General features: G+C 44.0%; 1 protein-coding gene across 1 annotated transcript in view; it reads left to right on the top strand.

Annotated features, from left to right (window-relative positions):
* OTUB2 (OTU deubiquitinase, ubiquitin aldehyde binding 2) overlaps window positions 1-14,752 on the top strand; it is a 38,366-nt gene that overhangs the window by 15,224 nt on the left and 8,390 nt on the right. The window contains exons 2-3 of the mRNA XM_088464347.1: window positions 11,658-11,753; window positions 14,445-14,563. Of these exons, the coding sequence (XP_088320473.1) occupies window positions 11,658-11,753; window positions 14,445-14,563 (215 nt within the window). The remainder of the gene's footprint in view (window positions 1-11,657; window positions 11,754-14,444; window positions 14,564-14,752) is intronic.

Below are 14,752 nucleotides of genomic sequence, written 5' to 3'. Positions count from 1 at the left end.
CCGGATAAAGACTTCCTGTCATAATATGCCCAGAGTCCACCCCCTGCACAGCAGCACTTACCACACTCCCTCCCCTTCCACACTTCATCTACATGCTGTCACTGCTGTCGTCTCCTCCCCGCACTTCAGGCAGCTCCCAGGGAAGAGGCAGCCTCATTTTTAATCCAAATGGCATCAGCGTTCACTTCACTTAACAAATCAGATCATAGGTGTATTTATGGGATGCAGTCAGTATACAGGCGGGCGCTATCCCGCCCGCCAATATCCCGACACTTTCATTCCAACATGGGACTAGAGATAGGTGTCAAAATCCCGATGCCTATCATTAGCCCCACTATGGAATCCCGACATCTGGCATACCAAACGAAGGTATGCCCGGTGTCTTAGCATCTAGCCACGGGGGAGGGGGGGAGGGTTAGGTTTAGGGACCCCCGGGGGGACTTAGGCAACCCCTGGGAGAGTTAGAGTTAGAGTAGGGGAAGGGGGTTAGGCTTAGGCACCCCTAGGGGGGGGTCAGGGAATTAGAGGTAGGCACTAACGGGGGGGAGGTTAGGCTTAGGAACCCCTAAGGGAGGGCTAGGGTTAGGGGGGAGAGAGGGGAGGGTTAGGGTACTTACCTTTAGCTGTCGGGATTTAGAACTGCCAGCCTGCCGCTGTCAGTATTTGGTATTTGAACCGGCGTTTAGCCGCTGGCATTACATACCGATTCTGTATTTATAATGGGTGCAGAGGCTGCTACTGTGTCAGAACTATTCTTTACTTGTGCGCATGTGCTATCTGCCCGAATATCACTGGGAAAATAGCACAGCGGAGGAAGGGGTACCCGCTGATCGGCACAAAGTAATTGCGGAGGCAGGGCTGGCAACAGAAATCATGGGGCCCGGTACACCAATTTTTTTAGGGGCCCCCATCCCTGGGTCCCCGTCGGTACAGGCCCATCGCTGGAGAGTTTGCTTTACCTGTATGTGGTTTCACTGCAACAGGGAACCACTGAAAAAATTGTTCATCCCTAAACTCCCCCCACCATTGGTGCCTAAACCTAACTCCCCCTCCCCGCACCCTAACCCTCTGGGGGTTTGCCTTATCCCTAACCTTCCCCCTAGTGTCTAACCCTAACCCCCCTTTCCACTAGCCTAACCCTAACCTTCCCCGGGGCAGGGGTGCTTAACCCTAAGTCCCCCCGGGGGTCCCTAAGCCTAAACCCCCCATCCCCGAGCTAAGTGTATATATACCCGGCAGAGAGGACGATCGGTCCGGCATCCTCGGCATTCCAGCGTTGGGATTAACATAGGTGTCGGTGTTTTGACACCTATGATAAATCCCTTGCCGGGATTATGCTGTTGGGATTGAGACCGGCTGCCAGTCTCATATCTACATCCCGTTAGTAGTAAAGTCAGATTATCCAAGCATCATATACATAGGATAGAAAAGAGTCATGACAGTGTTATTAATAAATGTGAAAGTTGAATCTACCATGTTCTGTAAAAAGCACTTAAATACAGACACAAATACAAAAGTAATGTGAAGATTAAATGACGTCAAAACATAGGTTGGCTTAAAAAAACCAAACAAATGGGAATCTTCTTTCCACCATGGTCCTGCAAATATAAAACGAGTAAGGTGCACAGATTGAGACGTCAGGTAATATAGCAGCCACTCTACTAATTATATACCATCGGTAGTAGGTGTCCAGGTGCAATCAGCCAATCAGAGGTCGCTGCCGCCAGCATCATTATCAGTGAGTATTTTGCACCATGAGTGTAGCAGCTGCGAGAGACACATCTTCTGATAGGTGCATGAGTGTCTGTAGGGCTGATTCAGAGATTAGGCGCAATGCCGATATTTATGCAGTTAATTGATTATCGGTAAATATTGCATGCATCTAATATGGTGAAGGTACATTACCATGCTCGCAGCGACTATATACCCGCAGTTTAAATTGACAGTCTGGGAGCGTTTGGGGGAGGTGACGGGGGAGTAGCAGCACATAAATGAGGCGTCACAACCATTTTGAGGCATGTCGCAGCCTGCGTCTGCAGTCCCATACACTATAAAAATGGCTCCAACCTCACAGAACACATGGCCCTCCTGTGTGACAATAGCGTTACTAAGAAGGCCGTGTATCCAATGATACACGGCCCTCTTAGTAACACTATTGTCATGCAGGAGGGCCATGTGTACTGAGATATATATTAATTATTGGGATTTAGACTCAATACTTATAATTTCTTATCGTCGCTATTTACAGAAATAAGAAAATGATGTGCTGCCCGGATGTATAAAGAAACATCCAGGAGCAGGGTCTCTGATAGGAGCCCATCCGTCTGATGTAGAGGTGTATTAATACCCAAGGGTCTCATGTACAGTGGGCCTCCTCCTCTGCGTAGCAGGATCTCCCAGCCCCTTTGCGCAGGTCTGGCGACAAGGAGGGACTAGGGGCACAGCTGTACCAGGCCCGAGGTTCTAGGGGGCACCGGAAGGCCCTCAGATGAACCTATCTCTAATGGCTGCCTGTGCTGCTGCAGTGATTGGCATAGTCAACGGGATCCATCTGGGGAGATACTGTGGCTGTAGCGCTGCTAAATTGCACCGGTGGTGGCCAATGCAATATGGTCTTTTTGTTTATTGCGGTGCAGCACACGTGACATTATGCAGCGCTGAGAGGAGCCACAGAAGGCAGCCAGATCTTAAAGACATAACAGAAAGGTAATTGTGGGGACTGGAGATACACTGGGGACTGAGGGGACACTGTAAGGACTGGAGATACACTGGGGGCTGGAGAGACAGAAGGGGTCTGTGGATGGAGAGACAGAAGGGGTCTAAGGCTGTAAAGACAGAAGGGAGCTAGGGAGACAGAGGGGGTTTGGGGATGGAGAGACAGAAGGGGTCTGGTGATGGAGAGACAGAAGGGGTCTGGGGATGGAGAGATAGAAGGGAGCTGGAGAGACCTTGGGGAATGAGGAAAGACTTGTGTGGGAACTGGAGATACACTTGGAGCTGGAGGGACAATGTGGGGGCTGGAGGGATACTGTGGGAGCTGAAAGGACACTGTGGTGGCTGGAGAGACACTTTGGGAGCTGGAGGAACACTGTGGAAACTGGAGAGACATAACGGGTCTGTGGATGGACCCGTTCCAATGCTGCATCTTTGTACGTAGACACAAGATTTGCAAAGGTGCCGGTGAGCATCTCAATACATTCCTTGGCATATGAGACATTGCCATATTCCACACAGCGGCTGCGTACATGGATGCCGCAACAGCAACAGCGTCCATCCCTGAATCAGGCTCTCAGTGCAGGTCTGCCCCCAAGTTTTGGTCAGGGGGTCAGAGAGGGGGGGCGGGTATTTGTTGCTTATTCCACGAAAACTCCCTTTTTCCAGGGGTAACGGCAAATATTTAATATTCCCCGAATGTATGACATAGACACCTGCTGCGATCCCTCCATTCCCGCCGGCAGTCGCAATGCCCATAGGTTCCTACGGGGGATGCGATGCTGCTATATTTACCAACTTCCAGAATGCAAGATTGGCCCCCAGCCCTTTGTAGCCTATGGGCTATACATTACATAACTGGCTGGGAGAGGGTTCCATAGGATGCCTCACTTTGGCCCTGTCCTCAAAGATCCCTAACAGTGCATATTTTCCGGATCTCCTAGTACGCATTACTGGCTTGATACATTTTTAAAAGATCCAGAGGTGTTGCTAATTATTTCACTTGTGATACTGAGAGATCTGGAAAACATGCACTGTTAAGGGTTCCTGAGGACTGGAGTTGGGAAACACTGTACTAGACACGTGACATCATTGAGGCATGAGGCACTGTTTACCTTATGCCATGACACGCACAAAATGAGACGTCGTCACTCGTCAGACATGGAGGTGAACTGTTCAAACAAATTTTCTGTGTTTCATATTAACCAGTCACAAATGATATTCTCATTAGGACATTTTTACAGTTGTTTTGCTATTGTGCATGTCCTGTTGCTATTGTGCATGTCCTGTTGCTACTGTGCATGTCCTGTTGCTATTGTGCATGTCCTGTTGCTACTGTGCATGTCCTGTTGCTATTGTGCATGTCCTGTTGCTATTGTGCATGTCCTGTTGCTACTGTGCATGTCCTGTTGCTATTGTGCATGTCCTGTTGCTACTGTGCATGTCCTGTTGCTATTGTGCATGTCCTGTTGCTACTGTGCATGTCCTGTTGCTATTGTGCATGTCTTGTTGCTATTGTGCATGTCCTGTTGCTATTGTGCATGTCCTGTTGCTATTGTGCATGTCCTGTTGCTATTGTGCATGTCTTGTTGCTATTGTGCATGTCCTGTTGCTATTGTGCATGTCCTGTTGCTACTGTTGCTATTGTGCATGTCTTGTTGCTATTGTGCATGTCCTGTTGCTATTGTGCATGTCCTGTTGCTACTGTGCATGTCCTGTTGCTATTGTGCATGTCCTGTTGCTATTGTGCATGTCCTGTTGCTATTGTGCATGTCCTGTTGCTACTGTGCATGTCCTGTTGCTGTTACTGTTATTATCTAGATTTGACACTGTCCGAACTCATCATGGGCCCCATTTATCATTGTGAAATTGACTTAAAAAATGAGAAAAGCGCATTGCTTCGCATTAAACAAGTATCACTTGAATGTATGTAGCTGTTAGCGCTTTTAATTTCGTTAAATATTTCGTACGGCTTTCACTTCGTTCTCTTACCGCAGTCCCCATCTCTGTAATGGAATTGCCGGTTACCCAAATGTATCAAGGTCCGGGACGAAATTATTTTGGAAACTTGCCCCAGACTACTAATGCCAACTTCAGATGCCGTTACAGTGATTTTCCACGTAAGTCACTCCCCACCTCCCCTGTCCCCGACATTGCTCACAGATCACTGCCCGGATCCGCCTCAGGGATCCTGCACACTCTCCTCTGCTCCTGACCGCCCCATATGCACTTTGGTCTATTCTGTGCAAGACTCCGCCCACGTCGTGACATCATGCACAGGGAAGTGGGCGTGGTCTATGTGAGAGGTGGAGTTTATATGGGGACAGTGTCGGTGGTGTTGGTTTTGCAGGAAAAAGACGGTATATAGCAGCCATGGTCAGTACTAGGTGTATACTGTATATAGCAGCCATGGTCAGTACTAGGTGTATACTGTATATAGCAGCCATGGTCAGTACTAGGTGTATACTGTATATAGCAGCCATGGTCAGTACTAGGTGTATACTGTATATAGCAGGCATGGTCAGTACTAGGTGTATACTGTATATAGCAGCCATGGTCAGTACTAGGTGTATACTGTATATAGCAGCCATGGTCAGTACTAGGTGTATACTGTATATAGCAGCCATGGTCAGTACTAGGTGTATACTGTATATAGCAGCCATGGTCAGTACTAGGTGTATACTGTATATAGCAGCCATGGTCAGTACTAGGTGTATACTGTATATAGCAGGCATGGTCAGTACTAGGTGTATACTGTATATAGCAGCCATGGTCAGTACTAGGTGTATACTGTATATAGCAGCCATGGTCAGTACTAGGTGTATACTGTATATAGCAGCCATGGTCAGTACTAGGTGTATACTGTATATAGCAGCCATGGTCAGTACTAGGTGTATACTGTATATAGCAGCCATGGTCAGTACTAGGTGTATACTGTATATAGCAGGCATGGTCAGTACTAGGTGTATACTGTATATAGCAGCCATGGTCAGTACTAGGTGTATACTGTATATAGCAGCCATGGTCAGTACTAGGTGTATACTGTATATAGCAGCCATGGTCAGTACTAGGTGTATACTGTATATAGCAGCCATGGTCAGTACTAGGTGTATACTGTATATAGCAGGCATGGTCAGTACTAGGTGTATACTGTATATAGCAGCCATGGTCAGTACTAGGTGTATACTGTATATAGCAGCCATGGTCAGTACTAGGTGTATACTGTATATAGCAGCCATGGTCAGTACTAGGTGTATACTGTATATAGCAGGCATGGTCAGTACTAGGTGTATACTGTATATAGCAGCCATGGTCAGTACTAGGTGTATACTGTATATAGCAGCCATGGTCAGTACTAGGTGTATACTGTATATAGCAGGCATGGTCAGTACTAGGTGTATACTGTATATAGCAGGCATGGTCAGTACTAGGTGTATACTGTATATAGCAGCCATGGTCAGTACTAGGTGTATACTGTATATAGCAGCCATGGTCAGTACTAGGTGTATACTGTATATAGCAGGCATGGTCAGTACTAGGTGTATACTGTATATAGCAGGCATGGTCAGTACTAGGTGTATACTGTATATAGCAGCCATGGTCAGTACTAGGTGTATACTGTATATAGCAGCCATGGTCAGTACTAGGTGTATACTGTATATAGCAGCCATGGTCAGTACTAGGTGTATACTGTATATAGCAGGCATGGTCAGTACTAGGTGTATACTGTATATAGCAGCCATGGTCAGTACTAGGTGTATACTGTATATAGCAGCCATGGTCAGTACTAGGTGTATACTGTATATAGCAGCCATGGTCAGTACTAGGTGTATACTGTATATAGCAGCCATGGTCAGTACTAGGTGTATACTGTATATAGCAGCCATGGTCAGTACTAGGTGTATACTGTATATAGCAGCCATGGTCAGTACTAGGTGTATACTGTATATAGCAGGCATGGTCAGTACTAGGTGTATACTGTATATAGCAGCCATGGTCAGTACTAGGTGTATACTGTATATAGCAGGCATGGTCAGTACTAGGTGTATACTGTATATAGCAGGCATGGTCAGTACTAGGTGTATACTGTATATAGCAGCCATGGTCAGTACTAGGTGTATACTGTATATAGCAGCCATGGTCAGTACTAGGTGTATACTGTATATAGCAGCCATGGTCAGTACTAGGTGTATACTGTATATAGCAGCCATGGTCAGTACTAGGTGTATACTGTATATAGCAGCCATGGTCAGTACTAGGTGTATACTGTATATAGCAGGCATGGTCAGTACTAGGTGTATACTGTATATAGCAGCCATGGTCAGTACCAGGTGTATACTGTATACAGCAGCCATGGTCAGTACCAGGTGTATACTGTATACAGCAGCCATGGTCAGTACCGGGTGTATACTGTATACAGCAGCCATGGTCAGTACCGGGTGTATACTGTATACAGCAGCCATGGTCAGTACCGGGTGTACAGCAGCTGGATGGACAGTTATGTAGTGTTAAATGTGTAATGATCTGCATGCATGTAGTGTTAAATGTGTAATGATCTGCATGCATGTAGCAATGTCCTATATGTCTTGCTGTTCAGTTATAGGGGAAGCTGTCCTGTAGCTCATTGGTAACTAGGGAGCTGTTACATATTATTGTAAGGATTTGTTACAGACTTGCTATAATACTGAGATCTGCACAAGCAGGGCTGTGTACAAATAATGTGGCAAGTTAATGAATGTGATACTATGTAGCCAGCTGAGCTTCACAACATGTATGTGGGAGACATTCAGATAATAGGCTCAGTCTGATTATCCTATTACAGGACAGGGGCTAGGAAACGCCCTGATCCAGCACAAGTGCTGTTAAGAAAGAATATGTTAAAGTAACTAGTTTGTGCTATTTGTACTCTGTACAGCAGGACAGTCATCATGGATCTCTCCTGGCCTAAACCAGAAGTACTAACTGAGGAGTGCTGGAAGCTGCCACCAAGGCTGTATGTATAACAGCTGGCGATTCCCTGGGCACTAGGAGAATATACACCCTGCCACATGCTTCTTTTTAAAAAACAAAACAAAACCACACACTTGTATTAAGGGGTTGGGTACGGGATGCCAGTGGTCAGAATCTCCACAGGGTTAGAATATCGACACCTGTTTGTCAGTATCCTAACCCTCCCTGCATGCACAAGGTCGCAGTTATTGCAGTGCAGAGGCAGCCCCTAGTATTCCTCTATTCACAACCCTGGACCTCTTCCCATTGGAAGGAGCTGGGCTCTGGGAACCAATGGCCCGTTGGTTTCAGTTTTCAGCGTTTGCTGAATACTACACGGCCCCTAATAAGAAATGGGCCCGTTATAGAAAACATGTGGAAATGCTAGTTTTCACATCTGTAACAGGCCTATAAGGAATCCTGAATAGGCCTCTAAGTAGTAAAACTGAATATTGATAACCATCCCCTATGCCAGTGCTTCTCAAACTGTCCTCAAGACACACTAAAACAGGTTTTAAGGATATTCATACTAGAACACAGGTGACTTAACTAGTACCTCAGTCATTTGCTACTTCTATTGTTCCCAGGGAGATACATACATGCATGCATACATATTATACCTTAAACGTGGGTGTCCTCCCGGGAATCATTCAGACTCCAATAGTACAAAACTTCCATCATCAACATTTCAGATGTATTGTCACATCCATGGTCAGAATGATAGATGTGACAATAAATCTGAAACATTGATGATACAGCTGGTGTTTGTCTGAACTTTTTTCAAATTCGGGGAGTACCGCCCTATGTTGGAAGTTTTGCGTATATATATCATTTTTTTTTTGTTTATTTTGTTTCGTGGTCTGCTGAGCTCTATACATGGTGTAATATTGTATCCAGAGATTAGTTTCTATCAAGACATTACTGAAAAGGAGAAGAAAGCTGTATGTAAATGCATCAGGTGGGCCTGTACAAGCCATTAGATTATTATCTGAAGGTGAAAAAATGCTTTAACAGAAAAGTACAAATCGCTACTTTCCTTAGGTTATGTTGTGAATTACGTGACCCCTGGTAACATGAAACCATAACTGACCTTCTGTATGTGAATTCCTGCTTATTTATGTGTATGCTTTATGCTGTGCCTGTCTGCAGTTCTCAGTCATGGTTACTGTAATAGTGTTTGTGTGTATGTATACAGATGTGTCCTCACACACAAAGCCTCAATACACCATCAGGCGCGAGATTCTCGGTGATACTGAGCCGCTCCGAGGGGTGTAGCATAGCAGCTTTTTATTTAAATGTGCTGGTGGTCAGAAATGCTGATGAAATGTCCTGATGCAAAGTAAGGTCCAGTACAGAAACTCCTGATGCGTTTCCCGGTGGGTCCTACAGCTTTTTCAAATCCTGCATCGGGACTTTTCATCAGCATTTCTGAACACCTGGACCAAGCCCTGGATCCTTTCTTAATACCTGGACTTACTGCGGCAATTTGTCACCTACCATCTCTTCAGCAACTCTAACCACAGGGGTCTACGCCTTACAAGGGGCTAACGACATCCAGGACTTTCTCTGCTAAAGGACCCTACACCACTGGATCATAGTAGTAACTATCTGAGACTGTCTGATACCATATATGTAACACCAGCCAACAGACTCTATGGGCCGCATTCAATTTGAGGCAAAATGTCAGTTATTGGCTATAATTTATCGCCGAAGATGTCATTTTCGCCTGTTTCACTTATCCCCATATTTAATTTCAAAGACCTTTTTGTAGGTGCGAAAAGTCTTTGTTAAAAAACGGGGAGAAGTTTTCTCCTTGTAATACATGGCAAAAAAAAGAGCAGAATTGGGGTTTTGGGGTGCAGACTTAAAAATAAATAGCCTGCACCTCTGGGAGTGTCCCCTAAAAGTATTGTGTCAATTTTTTTTTTTTTAAAAGTCCTCAGGACACCCCAAGAAATGTACTTACATTTTGGGGGCGAAAAAAATATTGGGGATCAAAGTTTTAAACAAACTAAATTGATTCAAGAAGGGTTCCCCTGTGTGCGGCCGGTGTTTTCTAGAGTGCGGGTGGTAGCAGCAGGTGCATTTTTGAAGAATTAAAAAAAATTACTTTAGGGACTTAAAAATATGCTTGCACCCATTTTCATATACCCCAAATTTGATGGTCATAGTTTTTTTTTTTAAAAGAGAGAAATGCTATTATTCACCCCTTCTTCACAGGCGCATTTATGCACCTGCCGCTGCTATTTAAAAACCCAACTTACCTTCCGCAGGCCAAAACGGGGGTACCCATAGTGATCCCCCATATCAGACCATCTTTAGAGGGTGCCAGGATGATTTCACCAAAAATTGACAGGACTTTTCCATACTTACCTTTCCACTGGGTCCCGTTTTCACCAGATCCAAATTGGATACGGGGATTAGCGGGCATGCGCCCGATACTTTATCCCTGCAGAAACCTCCGATGATGGCGAAGTCCGAGCTCGGACTTTTCGCCTCTAATTGAATATGCCCTATATCATAAAGGCTATAATGGGAACATGTGTTTTATACATTATACCCTGAATGTCCCAGATGCTTAATATTAATTGATTTTAAATTAATGTATTTTAGCATCTCTAACAAACTGTATCCAACACAGGTCTTGTATTGCTGCCTTGTATATTTCCCAACCTGCCAACATTTACTGTTGAAAATTTGGAACACCATAGACCAGGGATCTTCAACCTTTGGCCCTCCAACTGCTGTGGAACTACAGATCCCAGGATGCACTGCCGCAGTTTTAGCATGCTGTTATAACAAAATGGTGTCAGGGCATGCTGGGACGTGTAGTTTCACAGCAGCTGGAGGGCCAAAGGTTGAAGACCCCTGCCATAGACCATGCCTAGATCTTCCCAAACTATACGCGATTCAGGTTGGGAATGATTATCGGATTGTTGGTAACAATAATTGTTCCGATCTGATGGAGACAGCTTCTCTCTGATGGCTGCTGACATCATTCCTGCCGAGTACACCAGGAAGGAGAAACTCTGTGTGTCTGTAGCAGAACTCCATTGCGCAAACTTCAGATGTCTTCTGCGCCATAATTTTCCAAACTCTGCCATTACAGTCCAGATTTTAAGGATATCCATGCTTGAATCCAGATGGTTAAATCAAATTGACTGAGGTTCTAATTAAGTCATGACCCTCATCTGGTGTCGACCCCTAATTCAGATGAGACCTTTTCCATTAAGCCAGAGGTTCTCAAACGTGGTCCTCAAGGCTCCCCAACAGTTTAGGTTTTAGAGATATCCATGGTTGAGCACAGGTGGCTTAATTAGTACCTCAGGCTATTTGATTTAACCACCTGTGCTCAACCATGGATATCTCTATTGGGGAACCCCAAGGACTGCGTTTGGGAACCTCTGCATTAGGCCACAGGTTCTCAAAATCTGTCCTCAGGACCATAACAGTGTATGTTCTCCCGGTCTCCTCAGTCACAAATGGAATAATTAGCTCCACCTGTGGATCTTTTAAAATGTCAGTGAGTAAAGGCCCCCATACATCAGAGATAGATTGCAGCAATCGTGCAATTTGCAATCGATTGTGTATAAAAATCTGCAATGTATGGGCTTCACAGATCGCAGATTGCAACCAAAAAGTGATTGGAATTGTTTAATCAGATTGTCCAACATGTTGGATTTCACAGATCGATTGGGGCTGTAGATTGCTAGTGTATGGTCATGATCACCAGATTTGCAGACTGTTACTAGTAAAATGATGGAGCCTTTCAAGATTGCCAGATCTGTGTTTGCTGCAATCGATCTGTAAATCACTGAAAAAGATCTGTAATGTATGGGCACAGATTGCTCGATTGGGAAATCCTAAGATCGGGCAATAAATCTTCAAATTGTTCAATTGTGGTTTTCAGATTGCTGATGTATGGGGGCCTTAACCTGTTTCTGCTTGATTCTCAGACTGACGATTCCTTTGATTTTGTATCAGAAAAGTGTGATATAGAGTCATTTATAGAAGAACACGCTGGCGATCCGCTGTATCAGCAGAAGCTGAAGGTAAATGTTTGATTAATCACCATTTCTGTACACAGTATAAAAGTTTGTGACTTTGGTGCGTTCTGTTCCTCACATCTATTTGCTATGCTAAAGTTTGTGGTTTAAGAAGCCTACTCGTAGTATAAAAACCCTGATTGGACAGATTTGAGGTACGGATTATTTGTCACTAATTTCCAAAGTAAAGTAATATAATCCATGTTCCTGGTGATATCAAGGGCAATTTTCAGACAGACTGGACCCATTTTGCCTTCTGAAAATTGGGTCTATTACTTGATATGACTTGCATCCCCTCCATTCCCTTTGGGACATTTCTTATTGTGCTATTACCTATTATGTTCTGGTGGGAGGAGCAGAGCGCTTTCACCAGGTGCCAATATTTGCACAATTCACACCTTCCTGGTCCAAGTGAGAGTTTGGATTGGCCACCGGGCTCTTTCAATCACATGCTAATCAATTGGCATTAATTAACTGGCTTTGGACCAGCCAGGCTACATTTATTTGTCCATGCTGTAGGGAATATAAAGTGTAAGCTTCCCTGGGGCGGGAACTGATGTGAATGGCCAAATATTCTCTGCAAAGCGCAGAGGAATAAGTGTGCGCTATATAAATAACTGTTACATATATCATCTTGATGTTTTAATTAATTTACTATGTATTTTTTAAAAGGGCACTATAAAACCTTTCTTGATACTCCTGTATAGTATGCTGCTGTCATAGTGTCGGTGTAGTGTTACTAAAACTTCTATAAAAGTGAAAAGTGGAGGCTTGGCCGATAGTAACCAATCAGATTGCACCTATATGGAATGGGTATGTAATACTGGCTGTCGGGATACCTCTTGTCACAATACTGACAGTGGCATCCCCATGGTAGGTATCCCGACGGGTCGGGTAAGTATACTTACCCTCCCCCCTTCTCCCCATTACCCTCCCTTCTTGTAGCCTAACGCTCCCCACCAGGCACCCTAACCATCCCCATTAGTTCCTAAACCTGTGTCCCCCCTTAGTGCCTAAACCTAACCTTCCCTCAGTGGTGCCTGACCCTAACTCCCCCCCCCCTAGGGGTGCCTAACCTGCCTCCCACAAAAACATAACGCTAATCCTGCTAACTGACCTAAACCTAACCCTTCCCGCGGCTAATACTATGGGCGCCCTGGCTTTCCTTCGTTCAGGAATCAGGCACGTGTCCTCCTGGATTCCAGCATCGGGAATAAGATAGGTGTTGGTATTTTGACGCCTATCGTAACTCCCTTCTCGGGATTCTAGCGTTGGTATAGAGACCGGCAGCCGCTGGTCTCTTAACTACATCCCCATCTATATAGTACAGTCTAAAAAATTGATAGCTAGCATCTAATTGGTTGGGCATATGGGCACCCCCCTTACTTTTTTTTTTTTTTTTAAGTTTTTGTAAATCTACCCTAAATCTTTTTGTGAACAGCCATTGTAATGGTGAAACCAGTCTGCTACAGTAACAAAAGAAAATAGACAGCACTAAAGGGGGAGAAGAAAGAAAACATTATACCAATGCTATGTGTGTGTATGTATGTATGTGTGTGTGTGTGTGTATATGTGTATATATATATATATATATATATATATATAAGCACTAATACACGGCACTCACCTTTCCTAGAATTGGGGTGCAAAATGGTATGTGACCACATTGTTTAAATAGAAATCACAGGGGCTCTGCGCTCACCATAATAACTAAAACAATCGTAATAAACAGTGGGGTTTTGGTTCATGAATTGATCAATGCATTTAAGCTTGCAGCCCCCGTCACGGGACCCCACTTTACTGCAAGTCCCTACTCTATTGCTCAGAATTATAACATGGACATAGCCATCACATTAGTGTTAAACTCAGGGTATGCTATCAAGGTTTAAAGCTCACAGTAACTTTGCTTTTAAATGTAAGACAGTTACCAAGCACACCTGTTGCAAAGCACCTAGGAAAACAGCTGACACAAGTTAGATAACTAGTTAAAAGGGGTGCATGAGAAAATGTGATCACAAAAATGATTAATTATAAAAATTAATCAAAATAAACAAAAAGCACTAATCCACGGCACTCACCATTCCTAGATTTGGGGTGCAACATGGTATGTGACCACATTGTTTACAAAGAAATCACAGGGGCTCTGCACTCAACATAATAACTAACAATAATTGTAATAAAGATAATAAACAGTGGGGTTTTGGTTGTGATGGCTATGTCCATGTTATAATTCTGAGCAATAGAGTAGGGACTTGCAGTAAAGTGGGGTCCCGTGACGGGGGCTGCAAGCTTAAATGCACTGATCAATTCATGAACCAAAACCCCACTGTTTATTATGTTTATTACGATTATTGTTAGTTATTATGTTGAGTGCAGAGCCCCTGTGATTGACTTATATATATATATATATATATTTATTATAAAAATTGTATTTTTTTTCGTTAATGAAAAGAGGCTGACGTTTATTTATAGCCATACAAAAGTTTATTATGAAGATCCTTGGTGTTTTTTTTTTTTAAAAGGAGACTTCCATTAACGGGACAGTCGAGTTTTGTTTATCCCATCCAGTGAGCAGCTTTTTTTTATATTGACCTCTGTTTTTATATCTACCATCTCCTCCAAAGTGCTAGCTCAAACCTTTCTCCTTTTTCTTTGTCCTTATTTTGACCCATATTTGCTGTTTAATTTTTAATCCAGGACCTTCAGGCCATGTACTGCGCTGTCCGTAAAACGCGAGCTGATGGCAGCTGTTTCTATAGAGGCCTGGGCTTTGCCTATTTAGAATCTTTGCTTGGTAAACAGCAGGAAATTCTCAGGTGAGTGTTGCATTTATAAACCAGATAAAGACCTTTTCTGATAACTATTTCCTGGTGGCATATGTCCATTACTCATATCCTTTGTGCACTCTAGAGAAATTTTGACCACCAGTATTGAAAAATAATTCGGTTACAAATTCTGTCTCCAAGTGGCGTAGTAGTAATACAAATCACTTGAGTGCTACAATT

Source organism: Taudactylus pleione, unplaced genomic scaffold (assembly GCF_031769625.1).
Source record: "Taudactylus pleione unplaced genomic scaffold, aTauple2 ptg001661l, whole genome shotgun sequence".
Classification (NCBI taxonomy): domain Eukaryota; kingdom Metazoa; phylum Chordata; class Amphibia; order Anura; family Myobatrachidae; genus Taudactylus; species Taudactylus pleione.
Note: the sequence above shows the minus strand (reverse complement) of the source record. Positions and strands in the feature narration are given on the sequence as shown.